This window comes from Lagenorhynchus albirostris, chromosome 19 (assembly GCF_949774975.1).
Source record: "Lagenorhynchus albirostris chromosome 19, mLagAlb1.1, whole genome shotgun sequence".
NCBI lineage: Eukaryota > Metazoa > Chordata > Mammalia > Artiodactyla > Delphinidae > Lagenorhynchus > Lagenorhynchus albirostris.
Window position 1 is genome coordinate 21,708,039 of NC_083113.1, and position 14,866 is coordinate 21,722,904.

At 48.6% G+C, this 14,866-nt stretch overlaps 2 protein-coding genes across 5 annotated transcripts in view; one reads left to right on the top strand and one right to left on the bottom strand.

Moving 5' to 3' along the window:
• The first annotated feature begins 1,775 nt into the window (after positions 1-1,775).
• C19H19orf12 (chromosome 19 C19orf12 homolog) lies at positions 1,776-11,749 on the top strand. 2 transcript variants are annotated; one of them, XM_060130577.1, is made up of 3 exons: positions 1,776-1,883; positions 5,981-6,150; positions 10,696-11,749. In XM_060130577.1, exons 2-3 carry the CDS (start codon positions 5,991-5,993, stop codon positions 10,959-10,961), a joined length of 426 nt encoding a protein of 141 aa, XP_059986560.1. In that variant the 5' UTR covers positions 1,776-1,883; positions 5,981-5,990; the 3' UTR covers positions 10,962-11,749. The 2 variants fall into 2 exon arrangements, with proteins under 2 accessions (XP_059986560.1, XP_059986559.1); XM_060130576.1 differs by lacking the exon at positions 1,776-1,883 and adding an exon at positions 1,952-2,110.
• PLEKHF1 (pleckstrin homology and FYVE domain containing 1) overlaps positions 4,996-14,866 on the bottom strand; it is a 34,293-nt gene continuing 24,422 nt past the window's right edge. The window contains exons 1-2 of one of the 3 annotated variants that reach the window (XR_009537031.1): positions 9,414-9,765; positions 4,996-5,713 (exon numbers count right to left, since the gene is read on the bottom strand). The gene's annotated coding sequence lies outside the window, so the exon portion shown is untranslated. Of the gene's footprint in view, positions 5,714-9,413; positions 9,766-12,120; positions 13,202-14,866 lie in introns of those variants that run through there. The other 2 variants (XR_009537029.1, XR_009537030.1) reach the window with 2 other exon arrangements.

Consider the following 14,866-nt stretch of genomic DNA (forward strand, 5'->3'; position numbering starts at 1 on the left):
GGCTTTGGTGTGTGCATTTTATGACTTTATTCATATCAGAATGAAGTTCCCAAGTTGCTGATGGGTTGTATGTTTGCATGACTTCTTATAGTTAACCTTCTCTAGAGGGTCCCCACCTTGAAGTTTCTTTCCCTTCCAGCATCTTTCCTTCCCCACTATCCTCTCCTCCCCATCTCTGGGGAAGTGAGCAGGCCCAGTTCCTTAATGTGCTGCCAGAGCGAGCTGCCTGCAGAGGAACAGGAGAATCTCACCCAGGCCCATGCCTGGAGACACCCCAGGGAGTTGGGCTATTCTTAACTTTGGTTAATTTTCACTCTTGAAAGTTACCCAAACTCATACAAAAGCTCCTATTCAGGAACAAATGGGGTTATTTCACTGTGGCCAGGGGAACTCTGGTTAATGCTTTAGGCCCTTTCTCACAATGGGGACAGAGGGGAAACAGAAGTGACAAAATGATGATAAAGAATACAAAGTTTCAGTTAACTAAGATAAATAAGTTCTAGAGATCTAATACAGAATAGTATCTATAGCTAACAATACCATACTGTACACTAAAGTTTGCTAAGAGGGTAGATCTTATGTTAAGTATTCTTACCACATCCCCAAACACAAATCATAATAATAATAAAGGGGGCTGGACGAAACGTCCAGAGGCGATGTCTGTATTTATGGCCTTGATGGTGGTGATGGTTTCACGGGTATAAATTCATCCCTAAACTCATCAGGTTTTGTATACATTGAATACGTATAGCTTTTTGTATGTCAGTCATACCTCAGTAAAGTGAGATATGTATCTATATATCTATAGTTCACAAACAAACATACCCATAGTACTTACCCATTAAAAAAAAAAAGAAAAGTAACAAAATTGTTCTGGTAGTGTGAAAGAGGCTCACCCTCTGGATGCCCACAGCACCCGGGAAAGCAAGGCAGAGTGCTGGTTACAAGCAGGGGCTTTGAGGCAGGTGGACCCAAGATGGAGTCTGGACCTTGACACTCACTATCTTGGCGGCCTTGGGTAGATCAATCTCTCTGCGCCTTGCTGCCTCCCTTCTCCTATCTGTAATATGGCAGTGGCAACCATGCCTATGTTGCAGGATTGCTGTCAGGATTGAGTGAGACAGTGCAGTGTAAGCCCCCAGAAGTCTTTTTCAGATTTGGGATGGTTCCAGGCCAGATCTTGTCTGAAGGCTCGGAGGAGATGGGGGGAAGCCTTCTCCATATGCCCCCTAAAGTAGTCCCTGGCCCTTCTGTTACCCACCACCCTCAGCCTTTGCACCCTCCCAAGAGCCTCCCCAACCTCAGCTTTGCCCCGAAACTGCACTTCCTCTTCCCTTGGAACCCCAGGAGCAAAGGTGGCGCTAGGCCTTTGCAAAGCCCCAGACCCAGATGCCGCCGGTACCCGCGCTGCGGCCAGCTGGTGTTTGACTCTGCCCCGAATATTCACCGAATATTAATTCAGCGCCTTTACTTGTCAAGGCTGCCGTGCTCTCTCCCGCGCCGGAAATGGGGGGAAGGGAGGGGGTCCTTAGGTCCTGAGCGAAGGGCCAAAGAGTCTCCCAGGAGGGCCCCAGGCTTGAGCAAGGTCCAAGGGAACCTGGACCTAAAACGGATGTGGGCGGGGTGGAAGGCAGGGGTGCGCGCGGCCACGGGGCCCCAGCGACCCCACTCCAGGTTCCGCATCCGGCAGGGCCGCTCCCGGAGCCGGGCCTGGGCCGAGAGCGCGGCGGCGGCGGCGGCGGCTGCGCGACCAGGTGGGTGGCGCCCCGGAAGGCCCAGCGCTGAAGAGCCGGAAGGCGGGAGGGTGGGGCCTGCGCGCCGGGAGGGGCGGCCTGGTGTCCCTGCGCCTGCCGGCCTGTGACCTCGCGGCGCCGCCTCCGCAGGTAAAGGGCTCCGAGCTGCTGGAGCCGGGAGGGGGAGGGGCGCCCGGAGCGGCTGGCATGCCAGCTGGTCGCGGGCCTGGCTCTCCCGTGCTTGGCGCACGCTCTTCGTGCATTCATTTTCCATATGGAGAATCGGGGTACACGGAGGGCTGTGTGTGCGTGTCACCTCCTGCAGGAACTCCTGTGTGTGCGTGTGCCCGCGCGTGTGACTTCCCGCAGGAACCGCGGTGCGTGTGGCTGGTGTTATATCCGCAGGGCGGAGCACCCTTGGCCTTGCCCTCTGGGAAGAGAATCTGGACGCTAGTTTAGAGGTGATCAGGAAGGGATGTTACTGATTTAGGGGCTGGGGGAGATTAACTTTGTGGGGACTGGTAGCTTCTTTAGCCTTTAAAACAAACAAACAAAAGAAATAGGAATATTTTGAGAGGGTGTGAAGCGACTTGCTCATGGGCCAGGTAGGTAGGTAACGTGTGCTCTGCTAGGGTCCTGCTCGGCTCTGGCCTGCGTTGCTGCAGATGGCGGCCCCAGTGTGGCTTGTGCTTTTGATTTTTCAGGAGAAATCACAAGTCTGAGGTGTATGTGAAATCTCTTGATTTTAAAATTCTGGCAACTAATTCATTTTTAAAAAGTCTGTGGGCTAATCTGACAATGTTTGCTGGTGGGATCCAGTCTTTGCCCTGGGGCATGGAGAGGTGGAAAGACACGGTTTATAGGAGCCAGTGGGCACACTGGAGCTTTGTAAATTTCACTAGCAAAGTAGAAAGTACTGAGGATTGCAGGTGGGCAGCATCACTCTGATTCTTAAGTGGCCCTGCTTTTCTAATTTTTAAAAAGAGCTGTGTGCATGGAGGTCTGTGTTAGCTCTGCAGCCTTCCTCTCCTCATCTCTCACAATCTGGTCCACCTCAGAAAGCCAGGCTATAGTCTCAGGGACGGGCTCATCTCCCTCTCCCCCAGATCCCTGCTGTAATCGGCAGACCAGCCTGGGTGCTTACAGGAAACCAGGGCTTCACGTTGGCATTTGCCTTCCCTGTGGCTGGCAGATGGGCTTCCTGTGACCGGAGCCTGTTTCGTGGACAAATCTGATTCTGAAATAGGTGTGATATGGGGGGAGGCACACTCCCGCCCCATTGAGGTCTGTCCCCATCAGAGTGCTCCTGTCTCCTCCCTCCTCACCCACTTCTCTACTGCTTACAGACAAAGGCAGCTGGAGTGGGAGAAGGAGAAGCAGGACCGGCTTCCTTCCTCAATCTGGCAGCCCTGGAGAAGTTGGGAGGCTGAACTTTTTAGCAAGGGCTCAGGAGATGGGGCTGCAAACCTTTCTTCCACAACAAGAGTCTATTGATGCTCTAACTTCTAAAATGATTCTTACAAGGAAATTAAACCAGCATTCCCTTGGATGGAGGCAGCCACAATGCCACCTCTCTACCCATGGTGTGGAACCATTGAACCCAGCTGGAATCAGGCCACTTCCTTGCCTCCCCTCCCACACACCATGACACCTGCTGGCTCTCCAGTCCTACAGAGCTCTGGGCTTGTGCCTTGTGCTGGCCCAGCTGGGCTAAGTGGAGGTTGGAAGTGGCATTTGCACAGTGATGTCTCATTAGCCCCTGTGGGTTTCGACCTAAAGTCATTCAGAGCAGGTTGGAAACTGTTTTTTTGGTTTTTGTTTTGTGGGTTTTTTTAATAGACAGTAGAGGGTGAAATGGGTATATATCTATTTCCTTCCTCTTTTACATACCTTTTCTTGCTGTGCAGAAACCGTTTCAAGAATACAGATCCATAATTCTGCAGAAAACCTGTTTTAGGAGTGGCATCCGGGCAGAATACACTGGCCTAGAAGCCAGACTTGCAGATCAAGCATGGCAAGGCTCAAGGTCTTCATGCCTCTGGGAATGGGAGGCTCATTGCAGCCTCCAGAGGGTGCTTCATCTCCCTTTTTTCAGCATAAGTGACAGATAAAAAGCTGGATATAAACCAGAGCTAAGCTAGAAGGTGACTAGATATTTTACAGGAGGATTTTTAGCTTTTTGAAAGGTTTTACCATGAAATTAATTCCTTTGGTTATCTTAATATGTACTTGAAATTAAACATTTTGTTTGCATAGTTTTACAGGACCATGGCTTTTGGGTAAATCAGGTTACTCTCTCTCCCCCCATTTCTGAGTGCAGTTCCTTCGCTGTTATTAATGCTATAATGTTATCTTGACAGTTGTGCCTGGAAAATTCTTGACCTCTGGAAGGGTGGAAGGGGGCTCTCTTGCAGGGAGGAGGAGGGGGCATGTGCTCTGTCTACACGTGGTCACCACTGGTGAGCAGAGGGACCTGGAAGCTAGCAGGCATTTTAGCAGATCCAGGACACTTGGGAGCCAGAGCAAGGACAAACACACTTGAATTCTCCTCTAGTCCCTTGGGCAACCCTGCAGGACTGCCCCTCCACTGCCTCTCACACCCCTGGTGAACAGACACATCTGGCGGATGCCTCTTTGCATTTCTGAACTCAAGGACTGAGTAACAGACGTCAAACATCTTGAGTCATGCTCTCATAAGACTCCTGCTGTCCAAAGTGAGGGCAGAAGATCACCTGAGGGTGCTTGTAAATACAGAATCTCACCCTGCCCATAGGGGCCGTGTTTAACAAGATCTTCAGTGACTCCTATGCACTGGTGGAGAATCACTGATGTCAAGAATATAAAAGGAAAAGAGGGGAAATTTACAGGGGCTGGAGCACAGGATCCCTCTTACCTCTCCTGGGACTACAAAGACGTTCTGACTGGTGATACAGGAGATCCACAGATTTGTTCTAAGGGCTGAGAATTCTCTCTCGGGATTGGGAGGGTAATTTTACGTTAGAGACTAATTCTGGATTATCCTTGCGTTTAAAAAAAAAACCTCATCTATCCAAAGGATATTGAGTAATAGAGTCTGCTCCAAACTTCCACAGTCGAGTTCCTTTAGTGAACGTTTGCATGTCTCAGCCTTAAATGAAAAGGGGAGTGTTGGTGAGAAAGGAAAGTGCCCACCGAGCCTTGGGTCTAGCCGAAGCTGGAAGGAGAATCACCTGCTCATTGCTGCTTTGATTTTACTTCCTATCCTGCCAGGTGGCCCATCAGTGCCAAAGCTCTCCATTCCCACCAGCCTTGGGGCGGAGCCTGACCTGCCCTCACCCTTGCCCCTGCCTGTCCTTTTCCTGCTAGTGTGGCAAACAGTTTCCTGACCCCAGAGTATTGTTCTAAAGGTCATTGTTCCAAAGTACACCCATCCATCTGTCATCTGTCCATCCATATGCAAACCCCTGGAATTCTTTGATTTATTTTATTCTCTGGTTGTTTCATCTTACTACATCATCCTGTCCTTGCCTTTGATGTCTCATAAGTAGAACTGGATTGACTCTATGAGTGGTTGCTTATAGAAGCCAGTGGTGTATGTTAGGAACCAAACGTTTATTTAGAGCCATCATGTCTGAGAGTCTGCAGTGTTCCAGACTCGCTCCAGGCACTTTGCTTCCATTCTACTTACACTTTGCAAGAATCCAGCCTATAGGTGGTTTATCTCCATCTTACAGGTGAAGAATCTGCCATTCTGCTCAGGGTCATCCAGTGGGTGAAGGCTGTGCGGTTGCAGAGTCCTGTGCTTTCCCCTTCTCTGGCTTGGCGTGGGCAGAGATGCCCTGTCACACAGGAGACGACCAGGGGCTGGGACTTTGTGCACTCGGCCAAGGTTTGTGCTCGGGGATTGCCTGAGCCAGCTGCAAGGCCCTGACGCAAGAGAGCTCAGACTTGCCTCACTCGTGATGAACTGGTGGAACATGTGGCCAGCGTTGCTCCTTAACCTGTTGTAAATCAGAAGTTAATCAGAGGGCAGAGAAGACCTTTCATCCACCCTGCTGATTCTGTCTGCTTATTAACTGAAAGCTGCCCTGCTTTCTCTTTGGCAAAGGACTTGGCACATGACTGGGGAGTGCTGTCATCGTGCATACAGCAGAGGTATTGTTCTGTACCAAAAATGGGGAACCTTCCTTAAAACTTTAGGAAGAGCAACATTTGGGTAGAAATATGCTTCACTCATTAAAACTCTCCTTTGGAATGCTTCCTTCAAGGTCTGCTGCAATGCCCGTCGCGGTGGAGGACATCATGAGGCTGCTGTGCTCCGTCTCTGAGGAGAGGAAAATGAGGGCGGCCGTCAGGCACTCCGGGAGGGGCGCCCTGGTCACAGGGGCCGTGGCCTTCGTTGGTGGTTTGGTGGGCGGCCCACCAGGACTAGCCGTTGGTAAGTGCAAGTGCCTCACAGGGACAGTGCAGTTGTTGGGAAAAAAAGACCTTTGAAACTTCAGAGACCTCATAAAAGCCTCTGTCCTGTGTGAGAAGTTTGTTGAGTTGAGGTTGCTTCTGTGAAATGATCTTTGGGTACATAAGTCGTCCTGTTAAAAACACAAGCTTCTGTGTGAATGTCTCAGAAGTGCAGGGCTCTCTCAGATGGCATCTGTCATGCAGACCTGGAGGACACCTTTCCCCCCAGGGATGTGTCCTAGAGTCTGAAGATTTCGGGGTGTCCTGGGTCCCTTGGACAGTCTCCCTCCCCCCATCACCATTACACATCCAGAGAGGAAGCTGAGATTTGCCAGGCACCTACTGGGGGCCGATGCTGTAGAGCCACTTTACATAAGCTCGTTCCCAGAGCGCTTCCCCATTCTGAAAGCAAGCAGTCCAACGCAGGAAAAGCAATAAGCTAACTCGTGGAGTGATCACCCCTGTCCCCTTCTTTTACCACCTGCTTCTGTTTGGGAACCCGTTTCTGGCAATAAATGAAACTTTGGCTGATTTTCCCATCATTCATTGTTGCTAGAATGAAGTTGCTTCCTTTGGATTATGAACCGGAAGAATTCCTCTGTGGCCCAAACCACAGGGCTAGGGGTGGTGTCAGAGAGCTGGCTGCTGTCCAGGTCTGACTTGAGGAGGGGCCAGATAAGGCCTCCCTCGAGGTGCCTCAGATGGACCCTGCAACACAGGGGCATCGGCTCAAGGCATGGTCTGCTGCATTGGGCTCAGTAAATATTTACTGAATGCCTCCTCTGTGCCAGGCAGCCTGTGGTGGGATACAGGGCCTGGGAAAGCTCACAGTCTGGTGGAAGTCCTTTCTGTATGGCTTGCAGTCTTCACATGAATACAGGCTGGAGAGGTGACTGCTTTTCTGCTGAGGTTGGTTTCTGTGTCCCAGCTCACCAGTAAGGCTTCCTGCTCTGTTCTTCCCTCTGGTAGCAGGATTGACATTCAAGGACACTGTATTAAGCTGAGCCCACACCGGGGAGAAAAATCAGCCTGTGGGTGGCCCCAGACCTTCCATCTATGCATTTCCATTTCCAGACTCTGTGAATTAGTGAGTCTTGACTTCAGCTTCTTGCCATCCAGGAAGTAGCCCGTGAGGGAGGAGACAAGGCCATTTCCTTCTTCCTCAGTGACATCCTATATCTTTGTCCCACCCCATCTAATGTGCTCAGGGAAGGCTAGCTGGGATCATTTATCGTATAGCTGTGCCCAAATGCCATTTTGGGAGGACATATTTTATTCAGATTGAGTAAAAGCTGGTAGAGAACAGGATGTCTGCAAAGAGAACCCCAGGGATTCGCTACTTGCAGCCCCTGGTCATGGGCAGGAGCATCATTTTACCCAGAAAACAAAGGAATTTTTTCTTCTCCAAAGACTTGGTAATTTTCTGGTCAATATTTCCTGGCGACTTTTTGCATTAAGTGCTGCTCTAAATCAAATATTGATGTTCTCACAAAGGTTTAGTGCAGATGAGTGCAACTCTTATCAGCTCTTAAGTGTTTCACTGGTGTCATGGGGAAAAGTTCAGTAAAACTTGTAAATGACTGGCCCTCCCTCCCTAGAATGCTCCTTATTTTCAGACTGGGGGGAAGCTGTCTAAGGGCAGTGTTCAGCCTCTAGGACATGAGGCTGGCTGGTCCCCAGAGAAGGTGTGTGCTACCAGGTGCCTCCATACTTGGTTTCCTGAGACAGTGCAAGATTTACTTACTGTTGGGTGAGTCCAGCTTGCAAATGGGTTCTCTGTGGCCTGGGCTGCATTCTTTTAGATAAACTTTTTATTTTGGAATAATATTAGATTTACAGAGAAGTTGCAAAGATAATGCTGAGAATTCCCATATATCTCTCACCCAGTTTCAGTTCCTATATTACCAAGGCACACTTGTCAAAACTAAGAAACCAACACTAACATTACTATTAACTATTCTTCAGACTATATTTGGATTTTATCAGTTTCTACATCCATGATCTTTTTCTGTCCCAGACCCAGCACAAGACAGTACATTGCACTTAATTGTCATGTCTCTTCAGTCTCCCCAGTCTTGTTTTTTTTACCCCACTTTTTTTTATTCTTTTCCCATATAGTCCATTACAGAGTATTGAGTAGAGTATCCCTGTGCTATGTCCTTATTAGTTTTCTGTTTTATATATACTAGTGTGTATATGTCAATCCCAGTCTTCCAGTTTATCCCTCCCCCTTACCCCCTGGTAACCATAAGTTTGTTTTCTACATCTGTAACTCTTTCTGTTTCGTAGATAAATTCATTTGTACCTTTTTTTAGATTCCACATATAAGTGATATCATATGATATTTGTCTTTGTTTGACTTACTTTACTCAGTATGACAATCTCTAGGTCCATCCATGTTGCTGCAAATGGCATTATTTCATTCTTTTTTATGGCTGAGTAATATTCCATTGTATATATGTACCACATCTTCTTTATCCATTCCTCCGTCGATGGACATTTAGGTTGCTTCCATGTCCTGGTTATTGTAAATAGTACTGCAATGAACATTGGGGTGCATGTATCTTTTTGAATTATGGTTTTCTCCGGATATATGCCCAGGAGTGGGATTGCTGGATCATTTGGTAGCTCTATTTTTAGTTTTTTAAGGAACCTCCATACTCTTCTCCATAGTGGCTGTACCAGTTTACGTTCCCACCAACAGTGCATGAGGGTTCCCTTTTCTCTACACCCTGTCCAGCTATTATTGTTTGTAGATTTCTTGTTGATGGCCATTCTGACTGGTGTGAGGTGGTACCTCACTGTAGTTTTGATTTGCATTTCTCTAATGATTAGTGATGTTGAGCATCTTTTAATGTGCTTTTTAGCCATCTGTATATCTTCTTTGGAGAAATGTCTATTTAGATCTTCCACTCATTTTTGAATTGGGTTGTTTCTTTTTTTGATGTTCAGCTGCATGAGCGGTTTGTATATTTTGGAGATTAATCCCATGTCGGTTGCTTCATTTGCAAATATTTTCTCCCATTCTGAGGGTTTCTCTGGTCTTGTTTTTTACCACTTTGATACTTTTGAGGAGTACTGGTCAGGTATTTTGGAGAGCTCCTCTCAGTTTGGGTTTGCCTGATGTCTTTCTCACGAGTAGACTGTGGTTATGGATCTTTGGAAAGAATACCGTGGAGGTGCAGTATTGTCACACATTTCAGGGACATATGACACCCAGAGGACCTCCCTTGTGATGCTCACCTTGATCACCTGGCTAAGGTCATGTCGCCAGGTTTCTCCACTGCAAAGTTACTGTTTCCCCTTTCCATACTCTACTCTTTTAAAGAAAGTCACCAAATCCAGCTGGGCTGCGTCTTTTCAATATCTGATTGCCGATATTTAAAAATCAGGGCTTCCATGGTGGTGCAGTGGTTGAGAGTCCGCCTGCCAATGCAGGGGACACGGGTTCGTGCCCCGGTCCGGGAAGACCCCACATGCCGCAGAGCGGCTGGGCCCGTGAGCCATGGCCTCTGAGCCTGTGCATCTGGAGCCTGTGCTGTGCAACAGGAGAGGCCACAACAGTGAGAGGCCCGCGTACCACAAAAAATAAATAAATAAATAAAAATCATAAGACTTTTAAAAGATACATACTTGGTATTCCATGTGGCAGCAATTGGCTGGCGTAGGGTAGCCATGTCTCCTTTAGACAGCGACCTGTCTCTCCAGGTCACCACAGTCCCACTCAGCTCGCTTCACTCCTTTCAGCTACCTGCCTGACCCCTGTAGGCACTTGAGTTTGAGACCCCTGCTCTAGGACATCTTCCTGTAGCAGACTGCACCTGACCTGGTTAAATAGAACTTTCCATTGATACAAGGTCTTCAAATTCCAAAATAGTGTGCTTTAACTTTGATAATAATAAATTGACATTTAAAAATAATGTTTGTGCCCTTTTGGGGTAGCAGAAAGAGAAGTAGTTGAATACATTAAATTTGTTATTTATCATCATACAACTTTGGAGGGGTTGTATGAAAAACATTGTTTCAAGAGAAAATACCTCCTCATCTGTCTGCAGGGTCCTTTATAACCACGTGGTTCCACTGGAAATTTCAAAGTTCAGAGCTAAGACTCATATTAGCCATCCAGCCTCACCACTGAGATGGTTCTCCCTGATAATGCATTTGCTTCTCAGCCCTGTTCTTTGAGATGAGAGAGATTTTTATGAGAAGCATGGAAACCTTCCGCCCACGAAGAGGATTTTAGTTAGCACAGCTCTCAGGAGGGGAGATGCTTTGTGTTGCACTGTGAGCGCAGAGCTTAGGGGAGGGCATGTTTGGGTGTCAATTATCTGAGCCAAATCGACCAAAGGCCACGTCAACCTTTGCCCTCTGCCCTCCTGGCGGAGCAGGCATGAAGCCAAGCCCATTCTGACCTGCTCATGAATGTGCCCACTCGTCACAACGGTAGATGTGAACTCAGCGAGAACCTGTGACTATCGTTTATGAATATAAATGACCGACTAATTGAGTCCTTCCTGTTTTCTAGGGGGGGCCGTCGGGGGTTTGTTAGGCGCGTGGATGACAAGTGGACAGTTTAAGCCAGTTCCTCAGATCATAATGGAGCTGCCACCTGCCGAGCAGCAGAAGCTCTTTAACGAAGCCACTGCCATCGTCAGGCACCTGCAATGGACGGACGCCGTGCAGCTGACCATGCTGGTCATGGGCAGTGAGGCCCTGCAGCAGCAGCTGCTGGCGATGCTGGCCAACTACGTCACCAAGGAGCTCCGGGCGGAAGTGCAGTACGACGACTAGGCCTCTGCTCCAGGAAGCGGGGTCCATTTAGATGATTCCCCCCGACTCATGGAAGGTGACTGGGGAGCTGCAGGAAGCCCCACATCATCAGAATATTACCCTAAACTGTAGCAAAATCTCCTGCTGGAGAGGCTGGGGCTGTGCCGTTCTGGAATTATTTGAGAAGATGCCGTGTTTTGTGGCTGTGTGCACCTGTGTGCCCTGACAACCCTTCAGCTGGGAAGCTGGTGAACAGTAAAGCCGTGACTGCTGCCACGTAGTGGCAGTTTTCTGAATCTACTCTCACTCACACAGAAGCTGGAAGAAGGTCTTCACGTTCAGCCTTCTCATCTCATCATGTGAAGATGACACCTGTCCAGGCAGCCGTTGCAGGACCAGCCTTCCTTTGGGACCTTGGGGCTGTCCCCTGCTGGAATCATGTTTACCTCTTGAATGCCCCTTCCTCACCCAGTGACTTGTGAGTGGTCTCAGGGAGGGGGCAGTCGGCCTGCTGAGTGAAGCCACAAACGTCAGTGGCACCCAGCCCCTCCCCCAGTAGCTGCCCGACTGGGCTCTCACCCTCCCAGGGGCTTGCTTTCCCCATCTGAAAAGTCATAGTAGTTCCTGAGTTCTGTTTTTTAAATTAAATATTTTCAGTAAATTATTGCTCTTTCTGAAGTGGTAGAATCATAAACTTTCTCTAAGAAATGAGTCCACCCTAAGTTTCCCCTAATATTGTTTTTGCTTTGCTTTCAGAACCACAGTTTGACAAGTGTCATCAAACTACAATAAATGTTTTCTGAACAGTCCTTTTCTCCACCCATTTGTGTAAAGTATCTCTGACATTTGAAGTTGTACACATGGAGCACAAGGGAAGGGAAGGTGTCAGATTTGTGACTTTAAAGAAGGAATGAAAGCTCCGGATTCCAGGGCCTGCGACCTGACTTTCCAGGCTGCTGTGGTGCCTTGTGCTGCTTGTGAGCACACACTGCCCCGAGCCTCCCTGGCAGCCACAGGATGTCCCTTGGGTCCCAGGAGCCTGGAAGGAAGCTGCACTGTCCTCCCTGCTGAGCAGAGTCAGTATCCCGCACCTCTGTGTGTGTAAAGAAAACTTCAGGGCAAATTAGAACCCAGGGTGATTAAGGAAGGAGCAAACTTTTATCTCAGAAAAGTTGCTCTTTTTTTTAAAATAAATTTATTTATTTATTTTTGGCTGTGTTGGGTCTTCGTTGCTGCGCGCGGGCTTCTCACTGCGGTGGCTTCTCTTATTGCGGAGCACAGGCTCTAAGCACGCGGGCTTCAGTAGTTGTGGCTCGCTGGCTTCAGTAGTTGTGGCTCGCGGGCTCTAGAGCGCAGACTCGGTAGCTGTGGTGCACGGGCTTAGTTGCTGCACGGCATGTGGGATCTTCCCGGACCAGGGATCAAACCCATGTCCCCTGCACTGGCAGGCGGGTTCTTAACCACTGGGCCACCAGGGAAGCCCAGAAAAGCTGCTCTTTATCTGGCCTTATCTAGCACACATCAGGTGCCCTTTACAGGCCACACTCCTGGGGTTGATGAAGCCACTTTGGACATTTGCACTGTTTGGGTTGATGGGGGGCAGGGTGGGGTCCTTTTAGATGATTATCCTGACTCATAGAAGGTGACTGGGTTGTTATGGGGGGCCCCACCAATTCAACTCGTGTGTTGGGTCCTACTCTGCCAGGCCCAGGGGACACAGGTGGTCCCAGCTCAGAGGTCCTGCACCAGTGTCCCCTGGAGTCCCTTCCCTGGCCTGCCTACCTTTACCCTTGGGAAAACCACTCTCGGGAGGAGATGGCCTGACTCCTGACCAATTTGGGGTCAGATGAAGCAGGCCTTACAGAATAAAGTCACTGGCCTAGCCAGGTCCTGGGTGACTTGTGGTAGACTTTGGGCCCAAGAGGAGTCCAGGCCTTGAGTCTCATCTCCCTCAGGAGCTGAAAGCACTTTCCTTGCTTTCCCCTCACACTCTACTCCCAGCAACTGTGGCTTTAGTATTTCTGCATCTTCTTTGAAATTTTTTCATTTATTTATTTTTGAATAGGTAATACAAGCCTGGTACAAAACTTAGAAGACATCAGAAGATACAAATGGAAAAGGAAGGCGTCCTCCTATACTGACCCCTGCTCCAGCCCCCTTTCCAGATACAGCCACTATACCAATTTCTTGTATATTCCTTTAACTCTGTTTTTAGATAGTCATTGAATGAATAGTATTCTTTTATTTGTCAGTGTTCATTGCTGAAAACAGAAAAATTCAGAAAAGTATAATGAAATAAGAACCATTAAAAGTATCACCACCCATGGGACTTCCCTGGTGGTCCAGTGGTAAAGAATCCACCTTCCAATGCAGGAGATGAGGGTTTGATCCCTGGTCGGGGAACTAAGATCCCACATGCCTCCAGGCAACTAAACCCGTGTGCCACAACTACTGAGCCCGCGCATCTCAACTAGAGAGCCCACGCGCCCTGGAGTCTGCACGCCACAACTAGAAAGAGAGAAAACCCACACGCCACAACTAGAGAGAAGCCCGCCTGCCACAACGAAGAGCCCACGCACTGCAACGAAAGATCCCGCATGGCACAACTAAGACCCAGCACAGCCAAAAAAAAAAAAAGTGTCACCACCTAGAAAGCCACTGTTAACAAATTTGGCATATTTTGTGCAAACCTTTTAATACTACGTATGTGTATTTCTAACATATTTGCATCTTTACTGTTTAGACCTTTTTGAACACTCTTACCAATTAACATTAAATAACATTTGTGATGTATTTTGAAATCTCTTGTAAACATGTGTAATGGCTTTATAATATTCCACTGCACTAAACCATATATACATACCTGCTGTAGTGTCCTTTCTAGGTTTTTACTATTATAGTGCTGCATTTTTGTGAACATTTTTGTGTGCATATGTTATGCACACAGAATATGTTCATATTTTCGATTATGATAGTCTGTAAGATAGATTCCTCAACGTGAAATTGCTGGATTAAAAAGTATGTAATATTTTTTAAGGCTGTCGTTCTATTCGGTCAAAATTCTTTCCAGAGGGGCAGTATCAATCATTTGCTCTCCCAGCAACAGGTTTTGGGGGTGCACATCTCATCACATCCTCACCAAGAAATAGAATGAGAGTGCCTTAAAGCTCTATTAATTTAATGGGTGATTACTGACATCTTGGTTCGAGTCATTTATCTTTGGATTATGAGTGGGGTTGACAAGGCCAGGGTGACCACCTGGCGGCCACCTACCCAGGCGGTGCTGAGAGCCCCTGGGCCCCCATGGCCCAGGCCTAGCAGAGAATGAGGGGCCCTGGCCTGAGCAGAGGGCTGGCGGGGCGGTGGCGGCTTGTGGCCAGGAAGCAGCAGGGGAGTGCCAGCAGCGGGAGCCTAAGGAGGCAGCTGAGGAGGGGGAGGAGGAGGAGCCTTGGTGGGGGACCCAGTAATTATACAAAGAAACCTTCTGCTCTGGGCCGGTTATTAACCTGCTTCGGTGTTGACGCGACAGTGCTGAGTGAGATTTTTCCAGACAGATGGTGTATTTTTAGCTAGAACGAACTTTTCTATTTTTCTGGTTTTTGGAAGCAGACACCGGGGTGTGTTGCAATGCGGGAGGACTGGGGCTCAGGGTGTGGAGGAAGGGTCCTCTCCCCGTTACGTATTGAGAGGTGCCATCTAGTGGGGAAGCGGGTGCACCCTTTCTCTTCTTCCCTCTGGGCTGGGCCTGTCGAGCCTTCTCTGTCTCCAGCCAGGCCAGGATGTGGCTCCACAAGGATGATGTTTTGTGAGTTCCCCTTGGGAGGGGGCTGGGGCCTTCCTGAGATTTTTTTCTTTTTTTTTTTTGCAGTACGCGGGCCTCTCACTGTTGTGGCCTCTCCCGTCGCGGAGCACAGGCTCTGGACGCA

Excerpts from the sequence above, each read along its gene's own strand:
- C19H19orf12 (XM_060130577.1), top strand. The coding sequence starts at position 5,991 with ATGCCCGTCGCGGTGGAGGACATCATGAGGCTGCTGTGCTCCGTCTCT. Across the intron at positions 6,151-10,695 it reads CCCACCAGGACTAGCCGTTG|GGGGGGCCGTCGGGGGTTTG; the intron begins GTAAGTGCAAGT and ends CCTGTTTTCTAG.